Genomic DNA, 16,743 nt, shown 5'->3' on the forward strand with positions numbered 1-16,743 from the left:
GTGTGGTTTCACACAACTGTGATCCCAGTGGCTCAGGAGACTAAGGCAGGAGGTTCGAAAGTTCAAAACCAGCCTCAGCAAAAGCAAGGCGCTAAGCAGCTCAGTGAGACCCTGTCTCTAAATAAAACACAAAAAATAGGTCTGAGGCTGGGGCTGGGGCTCAGTGGTAGAGCACTTGCCTAGCATGAGTGAGGCACTGGGTTCGATTCTCAGCACTGCATATAAATAAATGAATAAAATAAAGGTCCATCAACCTCTAAAAATTATTTTATAAAAAATAGGGTTGGTGATGTGGCTCAGTGGTCTAGTGCCCTTAAGTTCAATCTCCAGTACCCTTCCCCACCAAAAAATATGAATCTTAAACTGAAAGGTTATAGGGCTGGGGATGTATCTCAGTTGGCAAAGTGCTTGCCTCGAATGCACAAGGCCCTGGGTTCAATCCCCAGCACCACACACACACAAAAAAAAAAAACCCTGAAAGGTTATCAACTGAATAGTCCTGAGAGCCCTTTGCAGCCTCATTCTCTCAAAATGGAATGAAAATTGAACAAGATGATGATCTATGTCCCCTTTCGTATCTGAGATTATGTAGTTTTAAAAAAATTTTTAGTTGTTAATAGATCTTTATTTTATTCATTTATTGATATGCAGTGCTGAGAATCGAACCCAGTGCCCTCACTTATGCTAATCAAGCATTCTACCACTGAGCCACAACCCCAGCCCTAGTTTTATTTATTTATTTACTTTAATATTTATTTTTAAATTTTAGGTGGACACAATATCTTTATTTTACATTTATGTGGTGCTGAGGATTGAACCCAGTGCCTCATGCATACTAAGCAAGCTCTCTACCACTGAGCCACAACCCCACCCCCTATTTATTTTTTAACAGAAAGTCAGAGATACTTTATTTTTACTTCAAAATCCAAAGGCTGAGTATAGCAGAGGTGTAAAAATGGAATCCCACTAAGTCTGATTCACTCGAATACTAATGTTTAATGAGATTCTTTCATTTGAATATCAAACCTTAAAAGCCTTAATTCCCAAGAATCTTAGGCTACTTTTAGGAATCACAAAATGTGAAGCACTGCAAAATCTGTATTCTAGTCCTCCCTTCTCTTTCACTTTTCCTGCACTAAAATGATTCTGTAGCAGGGTTTTGCAAATTGATCCGTGGATGCTCAGTAGCCAAGAGCACTTTTCCATTTCCAAGGAAAATATTCTACTGTTAGGGCTCCTTAGATATAAAATAGTCCCAGATCAGTTCAATTTTCTGAGGGTCTAAAGGTATTTCTAAAAAGAACCCCAGCTGGGCATGATTGTGCATACCTGTAATCCCAGCAACTTTAGAGATTGGGACAGGAAGATGACAAATTCAAGACCATTATCAATTTATTGAGACCCTTGGCAACACAGTAAGACCCTTTCTGAAAGTAAAAAGGACTAAGGATGTGGGGTGCAGTGGCATCTGCCTGTGATCCTAGGGGCTCTGTAGGCTGAGGCAGGAGGATCACAAATTCAAAGCCAGCCTCAGGAGCCTGGAGTTGTAGCTAAGGGGTAGAGCACTTGCCTACCACTTGAGGTACTGGGTTCAATTTTTAGCACCACATAAAAATAAATAAATATAAAGGTATTGTGTCCATCTACAATTAAAAAATATTAACACCAAACAAAAAAACAACATCAGCAATTTAGTGAGGCCCTAAGCAACTCACGGAGACCTTGTCTCTAAATAAAATATAAAAAAATGGTGGGTGATGATGTTTGTATTTAATTAATAAAAATAAAGTGCTAGCTTCCTGATTATTAAAATTTAGAATATATATATGAATATACAACTTTTAAAAATTCATCATTCTACCACTAAGAGTTAAATCACTACCAAAAAAGCTGAGACATTACAAATAATATTATCTAAATAATAAGATTTTCATTTTTATTTATTAATTTATTGTTGGTGCTGAGGATTAAATCCAGGCCTTGATGTACTAAGTACATACTCTACCATTCTTGAACCCCAGCACTGGATACTCTTCTTTGTTTTTTTGTTTTGTTTTTGTTTTTTGGAGTACCAGGGATTGAACCCAGGGGTCCTTTACCACCGAGCCACATCCCCAGCCCTTTTTATATTTTATTTAGAAACAGGGTTTTCTGAGTTGTCTAGGGCCTGGCTAAGTTGTTGAGGCTGGTTTTGAACTCATGATCCTCCTGTTTCAGCTTCCCAAGTTGCTGGGATACAGGTGTGCATCAGATTTTCTTCTTTTCTCTGCTTCTTTCTTTCTTTCTTTCTTTCTTTCTTTCTTTCTTTCTTTCTTTCTTTCTTTCTTTCTTTCTTTCCTTCCTTCTTTCTTTCTTTCTTTCCTTCTTTCTTCTTTCTTTTTTTTGTTTTTGTTTTTTGTTTGTTTGTTTTGTTTTCTTTTTTGAGAATGTTCAGGTGAGACTGGCCTCAAACCTTTGATCCTCCTGACTCAGTCTCCCAAGTAGCTGGGATTACGGGCATGCACCACTATTCCTGGTTAGATTTTTATTTTTTGAATATTATTGCCTAGTGTGATAGGCCAAAGAAGACTTGTGAGTATGAAATGAAAGAAAGCCTGCACATTTTGTCTATAATTAAGATAACTTTCTGCCCCATATTATTTCTCCAGTAACCTACAGTCAGCTAGTATTGCTTTTTATGACTCACCCTAGCCTACCTAAGAAATCTTCTTTAGGATGTAGCTGTGTGGTGTGTCATTTGGGAGATTTTTTTTTTTTTTAATTTCATTGTGAGACAAGTAAGATTCACATGCGGTTCTCTCTACCCTTTAACTCATTTTCCCCAATGATAATCTTTTTTGCTATAATGCAACATCACCATCAGGAAAGTGACATTTATACCACTCATCCTTCTTAACCCAATTTCACTAGTTTTACATGCACCCATTAAATGCTATGCAGTTTTATCCTGTCTAGATGCATAGATGTGTCAGCACTTTCCAGATGCAGGATAGTTCCAATACTATAAGCATCTTTCATGCTACCTTTTATAATTCTCTCCCTTCTGCCCTCCCTTTCTCCTAACCCCTGGCAACCAACTAATCTCTTCTCTATTTCTATATTTTTGTCGTTTCAAGAATGCTACCTAAATGGATCCACAGGTATGGAACCTTTTTTTTTTTTTTTTTAAAGAGAGAGAGAGAGAGAGAGAGAGAGAGAGAATTTTTAATATTTATTTTTAAGTTCTCGGCGGACACAACATCTTTGTTGGTATGTGGTGCTGAGGATCGAACCCCGGCCACATGCATGCCAGGCGAGCGCGCTACCGCTTGAGCCACATCCCCAGCCCCAAGGTATGGAACCTTTTGAGTGGCCTTTTTCCCACTCAGTGTAATTGCCTGGAGATTCATTGGAACTGTCACTTGTACCCACTGTTCATTCCTTTTTGCTGCTGAGTTATGTTCCTTGTTACAGAAAGACCACAGCTAGTTTAACAGTTCATCCTTTGTAGACCATCTGAGCTGATTCTTGTTATTTGACCATTATAAATGAAACCACCACGAACATTTGTATGTGAGTGTCTGCGTGAACCTGGATTTACCTTTGTCCGTGATAAGTTCTGGAGGATGTTTGTAAATGTCTGTGAGGATATTTTGGTTCTGGCATAATTAATTTTTTCCTTCTTTGTCCTCATCTTCTTATTTCCTGTGCATGTTTTCAGCTGACTTTGACTCATGTTAGAGCATGTTCCTTTCCTTTTTTTTTTTAAGCATTCCACTTAATGACAAAAGTGTCCAAAGGAGAAGTAAAAGAGTAAATGGTAAAGTTGGTTTCCCTTCTTGGCTGCACTGGGATTGTAGCTTAAACTTCTTATGGTAATTACATGGAGAACTGTGTGTATCTTTGAACTTGGCAAGAGTTTAAGAAATAAACTAAGGCTGGGCATGGTAGTGCATACCTGTAATCCCAGGAACTCAGGAGGCTGAAACAGAAGGATCACAAGTTCAAAGCCAGCCTCAGCAACTTGGCAAGGCCCTAAGCAATTTAGTGAGATTCTGTCTCAAAACAAAAAGGGCTGGGGCTGGGGTCTATGGATATAGCTCAGTTGGTAGAGTGCTTCCTAGCATGCACAAGGCCCTAGGTTCAATCCCTAGCACAATCAAAAAAAAAAAAAAAGGAGGGGGGTGCTGTGGATGTAGCTCCATGACAAAGTACCCCTGAGTTCAATCCCTAGTACCCCCCAAAAAAAGGAAGTAAAGTTAAGGACACATTTTCTTTCAGACTTACAAGACAGTCACGTCAAAGCAAGCCAAACACACAGAACATATAACAAATTTGAAAGAAAAAACAAAAGCAGAGTTACATCCACTTCAAGGTAAGGGGACTTTCTTAATTATTTTATTTATTTATTTAAATTTTTTTTTTTTGAGACACTGATTCCCATCTTCTTAGTCTAGCAATGAACACTATTTGCCTTTGGCTTCTTGGCTAACTTAATCCAGAATGGCTCTTCGTAGGAATTCATTCAGGAAGGAAAAGCCCAACCAAAATCTAAAGAATATTCTTAGGCATTTTGGATGAGTGCATTTGATAAATGAACATTTTGCATTTATGCTGCTGACCGTGGCTTTGACTTCTTTGTGTGGTAATATTATTTCTCTCCTACTCAGACATCCATTCATGCGGGCATAATTTTAGAATTTGTCTCCCTCAGCAGCTTGACCTTTTTTTTCCCCCTCATTTTTTTTTTTTAAATCATAAGGTTAATTTTTGTTTCTGTTTTGACTAAGACCTCCTTGTGTCTTTGCTCAAAGTGTACTGGCCATTAGAGTTGGGTACACTGAGCCCCTCCATTGATAAAAATGTCAATCCTAGGGACAGAAAGTTGACATATTCACCCTTATGTCCATTTCTTGCCTACAGCTACTTACTTTTTAAAAATATTTTTTAGATGTAGATGGACATAATACCTTTTCTTAATTAATTTATTTTTATGTGGTACTGAGGACTAAACCCAGTGCTCACATATGGGAGGCAAACACTCTACCACTGAGCCACAATGGTAGCAGCCCCTACAACTATTTACTTTAAAATAGTTTTTTTCCATCTCAATGTTAATGCCATTATCAATTGCCATGGTCACTATTTAGGGACGGAGATACAGTTTACCCTTTTCATCATGACAACAATAAGAGACAGAATATCACTGATAAATGTTATTGAATAGAATCATGAGAAGTCTGTTTATAATAATATTATCATTACAAATATTATTATAATATTATTAATACAGCATCTGTGTAACACTTGATTGGCTTGAAGGCCCATTTTATATAGATTATTTTAGTTAATCCTCACAATAGCCTTGTGAAGTAAATATTATCAGTATTCTTATTTACAGATGATTAAGCTGAAGTTGAGAGAGGATTAGTGGTTTCCTCAGGGTCATCAGCTAGCACCTTGGCCACTCTTCCATACCATCTCATATGGAAGGTTGAAATGGTGGTTATTTGTTAGTATTAGTGTTTGAATAAGTAATATATGCAAATTTTTTAAGTTCAAAAGAGTTTATAAGAAAGCAGATCTCTCATCTTCCCTCCCAAAGGCAACTGATATTATCAGTTTCTTTGAATCCCAGAGAGGGTCTTTGCAAATACAGCCCTCTGGCTATATAACACCTCTTTTTGTCCATACTGTATACATTGTTCTTTCCTTGATTTTTCCTTTTAAGTCCACTTGGAAGACCATTAAATATCAGCACATGTAGATCTGACTCAGTTTTTTAAATGACTGCACAGTGTACAATTTCGTCCCATGTTCTTTAAATTAACACTCTGCTTAATGGACTAAATCTTAAAGGTGAAAAAGAGAATGTGGCAGAAGCTGAGAAAGCGAGTTCAGAAGCTCTGGAAGTTTCTGTTGTGCAAGCTGAGGTGGTAGGTGCTGAAGAAATTGCAGAGGCTGCAGTTGGGGACGTAGAAGAGTCTGCGGGTCCAGGTGATGTGGAGGCCACTAAGGAGGAGGTGACGGCTGTGGGTGCTGAAATGGAGCCCAAGGTTACAAGTGCACAGACAGGTGACACCACAGAGGACGGTTCTGAAATGACCCCAGAGGCTACGGATGTAGCAGCGAGTGAAGGCATTTCCACCTGTAACAATCAAGGTATTCCAGAGAACGACTGCTCCCAGGAATGTGCTGAGCTGGAAGGAACTTGTCCAGCCGATTCCCAGTCCTCTGCTGGGCCTTTGCAGGAAGAAGCTGATGCTGGTTCCGAGGCTGCCTCAGGCTAATCTCCTGCCAGTAGCAGGTTCTGCAAAAACAAAAACATAATAGCGTGTCTAATAGCTGCCTTTGTATTTTCAGTAATTTTGGTTTTGAAAAGACATCTTCCTAAAACACTTCGATGATCCTTGAAGATTTTTGGTATCTTCTGGTAGAGTTTTGAGAGATTTCCAATTTTACATTTCTTAATTATTTTCTACTCTCTAAAATTAGATCGTGACATTGCAGTAAAGAGTTTATAGTTTTAGCTGGGTACAGTGGCACACGCCTGTGATCCTAGCAGCTTCAGAGGCTGAGGCAGGAGGCTCACAAGATCCAGGCCAGCATCAGCAACTTAGTGAGATCCTGACTTAAAAGAAAAATTAAAAAGGGCTGGGGATGTGGCTCAGTGGTTAAGCACCCCTGGGTTCAATTCCTGGTACCAAAAAAAAAAAAAAACCCAGCTGAAATAGTAATTTTACCTTGAATTTAAATTTTGCATTATAGGAATTATCTCTACATCTTGTTTTCACTCTAATTTTGCTCTTTTTGCTCTGCTTTTACCTTACTTTATTATGTAGAACTGGATTATCAAGCTCAATTTGAACTCATTTGAATAAAATTAGAAAATCTTTAGTGTTTCTATTTTTATTCACTAATACTTACATAGGTATAAATAATACACTGTGTTATATATTAACATATACACATGAAGAAATTAAGCTTTCATAATATGATTGAAGAAGGGACATATTTGTGGAGAACTGTGCCTATGATAATGTATATGCCTTCCCCTCTCTCTATTAATATATAACAGGCTGTGCAGATATTTCCTGGTTTAATTCAAACAATATTTTTTGAGGACTTACACTTTGTGTTGGGAGTCATTCATTCATTCATCTGAGCACCTATAACCAACAGAGGCACTGTTTTAAATCTTCCTCACTATATATTGTAGAGTAGGACTAGATAGTAAACAAGATAAATAAGGAAACTGTAAGAATGTTAGAAACTGGCAAGTGCCAAGGGTAAAAGTAATGAAGAAAAAAAGGATTATAAGTACTGGTTTGGGGTGGAAGTTGTCATTTTTAAAAAAATTAATTTTTTTAGTTTTTGATGGACACGATACCTTTATTTTATTTATTCATTGATTTTTTATGTGGTGCTGAGGATCGAACCCAGGGCCTGTCACGTGCTAGCCAAGTGCTCTACTGCTGAGCCATTACCCCAGCCCCAAAGTTGTCATTTTAAATAGAGCAGCCAGAGCAATTCTTACTAGGAAGGTGTGTTTTAAGTAAAGATCAGAAGTCTACATCAGGGACCTCATCACCAGGACCTCAGCAGGGAAGATCATTCCACGTGAGGGAATGGACATGTGCAAAGGATCTGCAGCAGGAGCATGCTGAAGAATTTGAGGAATTGCAAAGTGACCATGTGGCTGAGGTGGAGTGACAGGGAGAGTAGTTGGGGATGATCTCAGAGGGAAGGAGATGGGGGGCGGATGAGCTAGGTCATGTGGAGTTATGCAAGATTTTGGCTATTGGAGTAAGTTGGGAAATTGTAGTGGACACTGCCAGTGCTCTGTCTGGATCCCCTTAACTGGGTGTATTTACCCCCAGCTGTTATGTTACTCCCCACCCCTACCCACCCTTCACCCCAGGCAGCTCACCACCAAGGACTGACAAGTACTGTGGTACTAAAGGTGGGGCCAGCTCTGCAGTACAACTCAGAGCTCCCCATGGTCAGGTTGAAGCTAGTCTCCTTGAGCACCACCACCCCCACCCTGTGACCCACATCCTTTCTTCCTATCTGTTCTACTGAGAGCATTCCTACATAAACCACTTGGCCAAGAATCCGTTTCCAGGGAGCTTCACTTAGCATAACTGGATATGGTCCTGGGAGGCAGATGTCAGAAAGGCCCCTGGAGTTGTCACTCTCCATCTGGATGCAATGAGGATCCCTCACTGGTGGTCAGTGCAGGATTGCTGGTCCCTGGCAGTCTGCAGCAATGTGATTACTAAGCTTTTCAACAATGGTAAACTGAGGCAGGATATAGGTGAAATGTTATGTACTGAATAGCCTAACGTCCCAGGGGGCTGAGAGGCATAGAAAAACATAACCATAAGCACTTATCATGTTTTGAGGTACAGGATGGTACCTCGATTTGTCCCAATATCAACTCTGCATTGGATCCCCAAGTCTAAGGCCTATGGCGCAACTGAAGGGATGCTGCTTTACTGGACGCTCTGAAGATGGGGCAGAAGCACGCCCAGCTCTGCCCTCACTGACCTGATGCACACAGCACACACACAGGCATTCTTCCCACTGTTTTGGTTTGGAGAGTTTCTACTGCAAATAACAGAAGCCAGTTCAAAACGGATTAAACAACAGAGAGTTCTTATATAACCAGATATCCAGGGTGGGTTTATTCTTCCGTGACTCAGTCAAGAACCAGGTCATGTATAACTAAAAAGAACAACAAAAAAAAAAAAAAAAAAAAGGAAAGAAAGAAAGGAAAAAAAAAATAGGTCATCTGTGATCCTTCTCTACGATCAAGAATGAAGAATGTTCAGGCTTTAACCTTGGCCAACTTTCCTCATCATCACAAAATAAATCACCAAATTCAAGGCATTTTATTGAAAAAAAAATAGAAGAAGAAGCTTCTTCATCTTTTTTTTTTAAAAAAAAAAAAAAAAAGCTTAAATACAGTCTTTTTTAGTGGTCAGTGGACCTTTATTTATTTATTTATTTATTTATTTATTTGCAATGCTGAGAATGAAACCCAGTGCCTACACATGCTAGGCAAATGCTCTACCTCTGAGCCACAACCCCAGACCCCAGTCTTTTATTTTTTAACAGTTTTAAAAAATTTAGTTAGTTACTTGTAGATGGGCACAAGACCTTTGCTTTATTTATTCATTTATTTTTTATGTGTGCTGAGGATTGAACTCAGTGCCTCACACATACCAGACAAGCACGCTATCCCTGAGCCACAACCCCAGCCCTTAACATTTCTGTTGTACAAAATTTCAAACAAAAGTAGAGAGAACAGGATAGTGAGTCTTCATGTGCCCTAAACCATGAAGTTGGAGTAGTGTGCTCAAGAGTGAAATGTAGTTAAAAGATCATAAGGCAACAAAACTTGACTTTGACTTGGTTACTCTTTATTTATTTATTTATTTTTTAAGCTTTAGTACTATTGCTTTTTCACATTTCTCAACAGGGTTGAAGAAAAAAACTAGCTATGCCTAGCAGACCAGAATTTGTCTGGCTTAGCCTCCTGGCCAATCTGAAATTCTTCTCTGAACTGATAAATGCCAAAATGTGACTGCATACAAACAAATTTTTTTTTCTTTTAAAAATTCAGTATTGAGCTGGGTTGTGGCTCAGAGGTAGAGCGCTTGCCTAGCATACCTGAGGCACTGGGTCCCATCCTCAGCACCACATAAAAATAAAATAAAGATATTGTGTCCACCTATACTAAAAAATAAATATTTTTTTAAATTCGATATTTATTTAATAACTTTTTTTTCTTGGTACAGGGAATTGAACTCAGGGGTGCTTAAGCTCTGAGCCACACCCCCAGCCCTTTTTATTTTTTAGCTAAATTGCTGAGGCTGGCTGTGACCTTGCAATCCTCTGCTTCAGCTTCTTGACTCACTGGGATTGCAGGCATGCACCACTATGCCCAGCCTAAAACCATCTTTTGAAGTAGTAGCTATCAAGTCCAAACTCAACGTGTCTCATGAAACTTTTTCAAATTTAACAACCAAGGTAGGAAAAGTTGAACAACAGCATCCAACAAGCAATATCTTTATCATTAGAATTTTGACTGATTTTAATAACAATACATTGAAAAAGTCAGAGCAGGACAAATAGAGGTCTAGAATGTGAAGCATATTGCAAAAGATAAAAATTGCTAATGGAGTCAGATAGGCAAGATATTTCTCTTTAATGCAGGCAAGGGATACAAAGGAAGACTCAGTTTGAAAAATGCAACACACTTTCCTATCAATGACATGTCCATTAAATTTAAATATTACTTTGTTGAAAATAATACAGTCTTGGGCTGGGATTGTGGCTCCCAGTAGAGCGCTCACCTAGCATGGGCGGGACCCAGGTTCGATCCTCAGCACCACATAAAGATGAGGGTATTGTGTTGTGTCCATCTACACCTAAAAAAAATAAATATTAAAAAAATGTTTTTTTAAAAAAAGAAAATAATACAGTCTTGAGTAATGGGGACAGTCTTGAGTAATGGATCTGAGACAATTATTTTTGTCCGTTTTTTTAAACGAGAAACTTCTATCACAAAGTACAGTATATTCCACAACCAGCTTTTGAGAATTCAAGCTGAATTCAGGGAAGATTGGATTCTGAATAAGTTAGTTTCTGGGACAACTGTTTGTCCTGTCATAGCATCCATTGATATACAGCTACCTGTCCATTTTAATAAAGCGACACTACATAATGTTTTTTCCTCAGTTAAAATAAATAAATTTCTAGAAAAATATTATTTAAACTTTAGGATATTTTTGTGAACAAATTAGAAGAATTTTTCATTTCCCAGATATATTATAATTCCAAATAATCATTACTCAATTAAAAATCAAACTAATATAAAACTTTTTATTTCTGAGATTTATTTCTGTTTTTCTTTCTTTTATTGGTGCATTATAATTACACATAATAGTGAGATTCATTATGCTGTATTTATGCACGTACATAACGTCACTGGAGCAATCTCATTCCCCAGTGCCTTCCCTTCTCTCCCCTCCTTCCTCCCCCTGATCCACTTGCTTTACTTCACTGATGTCCCTTCTATTATTATTATTATTATTATTATTAGTGCATTATAATTTTACATAAAATCAGGATTCACTGTGGTGTACACATACATGGACACACCATAGTTGGTAGATTTCTCCCCAGTAGTTCCCCAGCCCTCCCCTCCTCCTCCCTCTCCATTCCTCTCTTCTACTCTATTGGTTTCCCTTTTATTTTCATGAAATCCCTTTCTTATTTCTTTTTTCTGTTTTGAAATAGCCTTTTAGATGTTGATGAATCTTTATTTTATTCATTTATTTATTTGCGGTGCTGAGAATCGAACACAGTACCTCACATGTGCTAGGTAAGCATTCTGCCCCTGAGCCACAATCCCAGCCCCCTTTCTTATTTCTCTCTTCCTCTCTCCCTTTCTCTCTCTCTCTCCCTCTCCCTCTCCCTCTCTCCCTCTCTCCCTCTCCCTCTATTCCTCTCTCTGCTCCCTCTCCCTGAGTGCATACTTCCCCATATGACAGAATACATCTGACCCTAGACATTCTGAGTCTGGATTATTTCACTTAGCATGATGGTCTCCAGATCCATCCATTTACTGACAAATGCCATAATTTCATTCTTCTTTATGGCTGAGTAATATTCCATTGTATACATATACCACATTTTCTTTTCCATTCATCTGTTGACAGGCACCTGGGCTGATCACTTCGATGTTGTGAATTGCACTGCTATAAACGTTGGTGTACAATATGGGGATTATTTCTTATGGATGAGGATTTCCAGAGGAAAAGAGGATGAAAAATAAATCAACATTTTCCTTTATCAAACAACATGAACATGAGAAGATTTTGGACACTATTACCACACACACACACACACACACACACACACACACACACACACCCTTTAAGAATGAGAGCAACTCTTAGCATATACAGAAGGCTTTCATTCACAAAGGAATCTTCCATTGGAGTAGAAGGTTCTATGAAGTCCATGGTTACATCCATTATTTCTCATGCAGAAACCAAATAGAATGACCACTGAAGCTAACTTTTAAATTCACCTTGAGATGACATTGTAATTAACTAATTTGATTATGCAGTGATTTTTATTCTGTAAGGTGAATAAAATAACAGGTGTTACAAAGCCATAGCGAGGTTATTGAAGTCACATACAATTTCAATAAAGAAAATAAATGACATTTTTCAAAAAAACTCAAGTAGTAGGAAAATGTTCTGGAATTCACCTTCATCACATCTCCCAACCCTCATCTGCATCTCCAGACTTTCAGTTCAAACCCTCACACCTATAGCATCTAAGCGAGTCTCCCCACTATTCAGCCCCCAGAGCTATCTTCTGAAATGCTGAGTTGATCATGTTACCCCAGTCACTAGCCTACTGGTTTCTGATTGAGGACATTTAAATTTGTTATAACTTTACAGTCAAAATTCTTATTCCATAGTATGGCATTTAAGGCTCCACCATCATGCTCATTCTGCTCTCTCCAAGCTTATTGTCTGTACTTATTCCGATTTTCCTGTAGCTTCTAGCCACCTTCCTTCCCCATGAGTCAGACATTCTGAAAGACTTAATGGCATTATTTCTTGAACTTGCTTGAACCATTTTATGCCTAAAGATCATATATAGTCCATTCCACCTGCAAAGATACCCCATCCCTCCACCAATTCAACTCCTTTGTGTGTGTATGCTGAAGATTGAACCCAAGGGTGCTTTTCCTCTGAGCCACATCCCCAGATCTTTTATTTCTTATTTTGAGAAAGAGTCTCACTAAGTTGCTGACGAAGGCTTTGAACTTGCATACCACTGCCCTCCAAATTGCTGGGATGATAGGCGTGCACCACTGCACTTGGCCAACTCAACTTCCTTCTAATTACTCAATTAACCATTAACTGCTTAGCAAATCTTTTCCTCTCAACAGCAGAGCAGATCACACCTTCCTTTGTGCCATTCCACACCTGACTCTGCATTTCTCATTCTGTTTTGCAATTACTTGTTTATATTTCAGGATCTCCCACTAGAATGGGAAATTGCCTTACAACAAAGACTGTACTAGGACCCTCAAAAAAAATGTTTGTTGAATTAATTTACGAGGCTCAGGGGGTTAATGACTTGCTTTATAGAGTTCCAACCATGTGAAATTGCTGGTATTTGATCATCTGTTCCTACAAAAAGCCAGTAATTTCACAGGATTCAACCAAAATACATTCAGAGAGCTAAAACTTGAGAAAACATCGGATTTGGTTAATGTCATTTGTATTATTATAACTTATAATACAAACACAGAATCTTCTCAGATTATTAGAAACTTAAATTTTCAAATAAAGTTTTTTGCATAAAGAAATGAGTCCACATTTTTCCCTTTCAGCGCAAATACCCCTTGTTATTCTAAATGGGATATCCATAACATTGGTACTTTCAAAAGGGAACCATATTTGTTGATCTAGACTATTGCCCTCCAAATCTTCATCAATAGGGACTGCCGTTGTGGCTCAGGGGTAGAGGGCTTGCCTAGCATGCATGAGGCACTGGGGACCCGATCCTTAGCAACACACAGAAATAAAATAAAGATATTGTGTCCATCTAAACTAAAAAATAAATTTTAAAAAAATCTTCATCAATAAACTAGACAGGGCAAATGCAGGGTCTGGCTCAGCAGGGCTCTGCTTTTGTGGTTTAGACCCGGCATCGTTGTGTTAGTCAGTTTACGTGAGAACTGCGGTTGCAGGCAGATTCCAGTGCAATTACATGTGCCCCCTCTCATTATTTTCGCTTCACTGTTCCTGAAGAGACTGTATTGAACCCGACTCTTCGTATCAGAGCGGCCAGCTTTCTCCTAGAAGCAAAATCCAACAGAAACACCCATTCTCAAATTATCCCCTAAAACTCATTCGAGAATCAAGTCGGTATAATAAAGTTGATATGAAAAGTTACGTAAGTTCTTGGAAAGACACCTCGGGTTCACTTTAAAAGAGTTATTTATGAGAACAACTGGGTTCCTAGTACCACCGTCATTCTTTTTTACCTATTGGCTATTTTGCTTATGGTAATATTTCCTGCTTCTTCCTGAAACTCAATTTCCTGTTTCCTTATAACTCTGTTCATTGGAAGCAGAATTTCTCAAACTCATCTCAGTACTGGAAGTTGGCCCTCATCTGGATTGTGTGCGATTTCTTTGTGTGGAAGACTTCTGTCTAATCAAGTCCCCATAGTTTGAAAATCAATATAAATATATAGTTTAAAATATAGGGGGAGGGGAGGAGAGGGGGAGGGGGAGGCCTGGCATGGTGGGACATGCCTATTATCCCAGCTACTTGGGAGGCTGAGGCAGGAGGATTTCAAGTTACTGGCAAGCCTCAGCAAATTAACGAGGCCCAAAGCAATTTAGCAAGACCCTGTCCCAAAATAAAAAAACAAAGGGCTGGGGATGTGTCCCAAGCAGTAGCGCGCTCACCTGGCATGCGTGAGGCGCGGGGTCCCATTCTCAGCACCACATAAAAGCAAAATAAAGATGTTGTGTGCACCGAAAACTAAAAAAATAAATATTAAAAAATTCTCTCTCTCTCTCTCTCTCTCTCTCTCTCTCTCTCTCTCTCTCTCTCTCTCTCTCCAAAAAAAAAATTAATTAGAAAATAAAAAGGGAAAAAAAAAAAAAAAGAAAAGAAAAAGGGCTAAAGATGTGGCTCAGTGGCAACACATCCCTGGTTCAATGTCTGATATTAAAAAAAAAAAAAAAAGAAAGAAAGGTGTGGAAACTCTAGGAAGAAGGCAGGACAGTTCTGCTCCCATGAAGCCAGGGGCTAGGGCCAGGCACCAAGGCCAACGTGAGGAAGTCTGCACTCTTCCTGGGCCCTCTGATGCTCAAGGTGAAAGGCTGGGGCTGCCCTGCTTCTGGGAGGCCTTGCTGGGAATTACCTGAGCTCAGAGAAGACAGAGTCTACCTGATGGAGCTTCCAGGGCTCTGGTGGATGAAGTAGAGTGGAAAATTGCCCCCGACACTTCCCAAGACTTTCAGATGGGGCTTTGCAGATAGATCCAGTGGGCAGCCAGTCAGTTTTGGAGGTGCCTTAGCCTGCTCAGAGGCCCAGCTCACAGAGTGGCGAGAGGAGGCAGGTGACCGGGTGAAGGCTGTGGGGAAAGCCCAGCAAGATGGCACACACCTGTAATCTCAGTTGAGGCAGGAGGATGGCAAGTTCAAGGCCAGCCTCAGCAAATTAGCGAGGCCCGAAGCCACTTAAAATAAAAAATTAAAAAGGGCTGGGGATGTGGCTCAGTGGATAAGCACTCTTGGGTTCAATCCCTGGTACCAACACAAAATGTGAAGGGAAGCTTCATGTGAAGCTGAAACAGCATTAGAGAATCTGGGATAGAGTCCAGAACCTTCCCTGGGAGGAGTTATTTGTCCACCCAGAATCCTGAGGTGAGGAAAGTTAGGAGTTCACTGTTAGTGCTCCTCCATAGGCTCTGTGTACACACTTAATTTCTGCTCAGACATGACTCACCAATACCTGTGGCTTGTCCAGTGGCATTATCATCAAGTTCCACGTCCTCACAGAATCCCGAGCAGCCTTCAATAGAGTCCCTGTGCCTGTCCATCTTGGAAAAGCAGATCTTGAATTCCCAGGGTGGGCTGATGTAAAAGTGATGTCACACTCACTTTGGGAACTTCTGCCTTTTTCACAGCTGTCATTGGGACAGGAGATTTCATTCCACTGCTCTGGAAGTGAATGATCACTAAGAGTTTTGCTATTATTTTTCTCTTCGGTCCTCTGTCCTCCTGGCTGGGGTGCAAGTCTGTAATACCCTCCCAAATAAGGTTGAAGGTGGTGACTGAGGTTCCAAAACTTTCCACCAGTTGACTCCGTCTTAACGCCCTTCGTTGTTCATCATTTATTTGCTGATTTGATGTGATCTTTGCTGGTTCAGAGAGTTTGATATCATGCACTGACACATAACTGCCACAGCTGAAGCTGGGAAACATTCATTCTTCTCTGTACGTGGCTCCTTCTGATGAATTTCTGTAGATGTGATTGATTGGCAGGTTAGGGCATTGTGAGAAGGAGTCCAGACTTACAGATTAGAACCCTATTTATTCTAGTTATCTTTCCTCTAGTTCAAAAATAAAACCTGCAGTCCCAACTAAAAGACTTCAACAAATACATGCCATTTGTCAAAGTGCTACTTGGCAGACGTGGTTTCTACAGCACAAACTCATTACTACCACTAGAAAAACATGTCGGAGTTAATACCTGACTTGTGAATAAATAGTCGAAATAGAATATTGCTCCATATCTAAGTCTCTGGGTTACAAAAAAAACTAAAATGTGCTGGGTTTATTGGCACATGTCTGTAATCTCAGGTGGCTCGGGAGGCTGAGACACGACGGATCACAAGTTCAAAGCCAGCTTCAGCAAAAACAAGGCATTAAGCAACTCAATGAGACCCTGTTTTTAAATAAAATACAAAATAGGGCTGGGGTTGTGGCTTAAGTCAAATGCCCCTGCATTTAATCCCTGGTACTCCCCCCCAAAAAAGGAACCCAAAATGTCTTATTAGCCTTCCTCAAAAGCATACAGAAAAGGGCCAGGACACAGAAGCACTTAAAATTAGGTAATGATGACTAAAGAAATATAGGTTTATATTTGTCATTTATTCAGAGTTTACCCATCTTGCCTCCAAACAGTATTGGCAATAATACAATAAATT

The 16,743-nt window shown here is 39.4% G+C and overlaps 1 protein-coding gene across 1 annotated transcript in view; it reads left to right on the forward strand.

Moving 5' to 3' along the window:
* Positions 1-6,876, forward strand: part of Mgarp (mitochondria localized glutamic acid rich protein) — a 15,620-nt gene extending 8,744 nt beyond the window's left edge. The window contains exons 3-4 of the mRNA XM_005327572.5: positions 4,261-4,354; positions 5,839-6,876. Coding sequence (XP_005327629.1) covers positions 4,261-4,354; positions 5,839-6,269 — 525 coding nt within the window. The 3' untranslated portion in view covers positions 6,270-6,876. The remainder of the gene's footprint in view (positions 1-4,260; positions 4,355-5,838) is intronic.
* Positions 6,877-16,743: the final 9,867 nt, after the last annotated feature.

The sequence above is a fragment of the Ictidomys tridecemlineatus genome, chromosome 9 (genome assembly GCF_052094955.1).
Source record: "Ictidomys tridecemlineatus isolate mIctTri1 chromosome 9, mIctTri1.hap1, whole genome shotgun sequence".
Lineage (NCBI taxonomy): Eukaryota > Metazoa > Chordata > Mammalia > Rodentia > Sciuridae > Ictidomys > Ictidomys tridecemlineatus.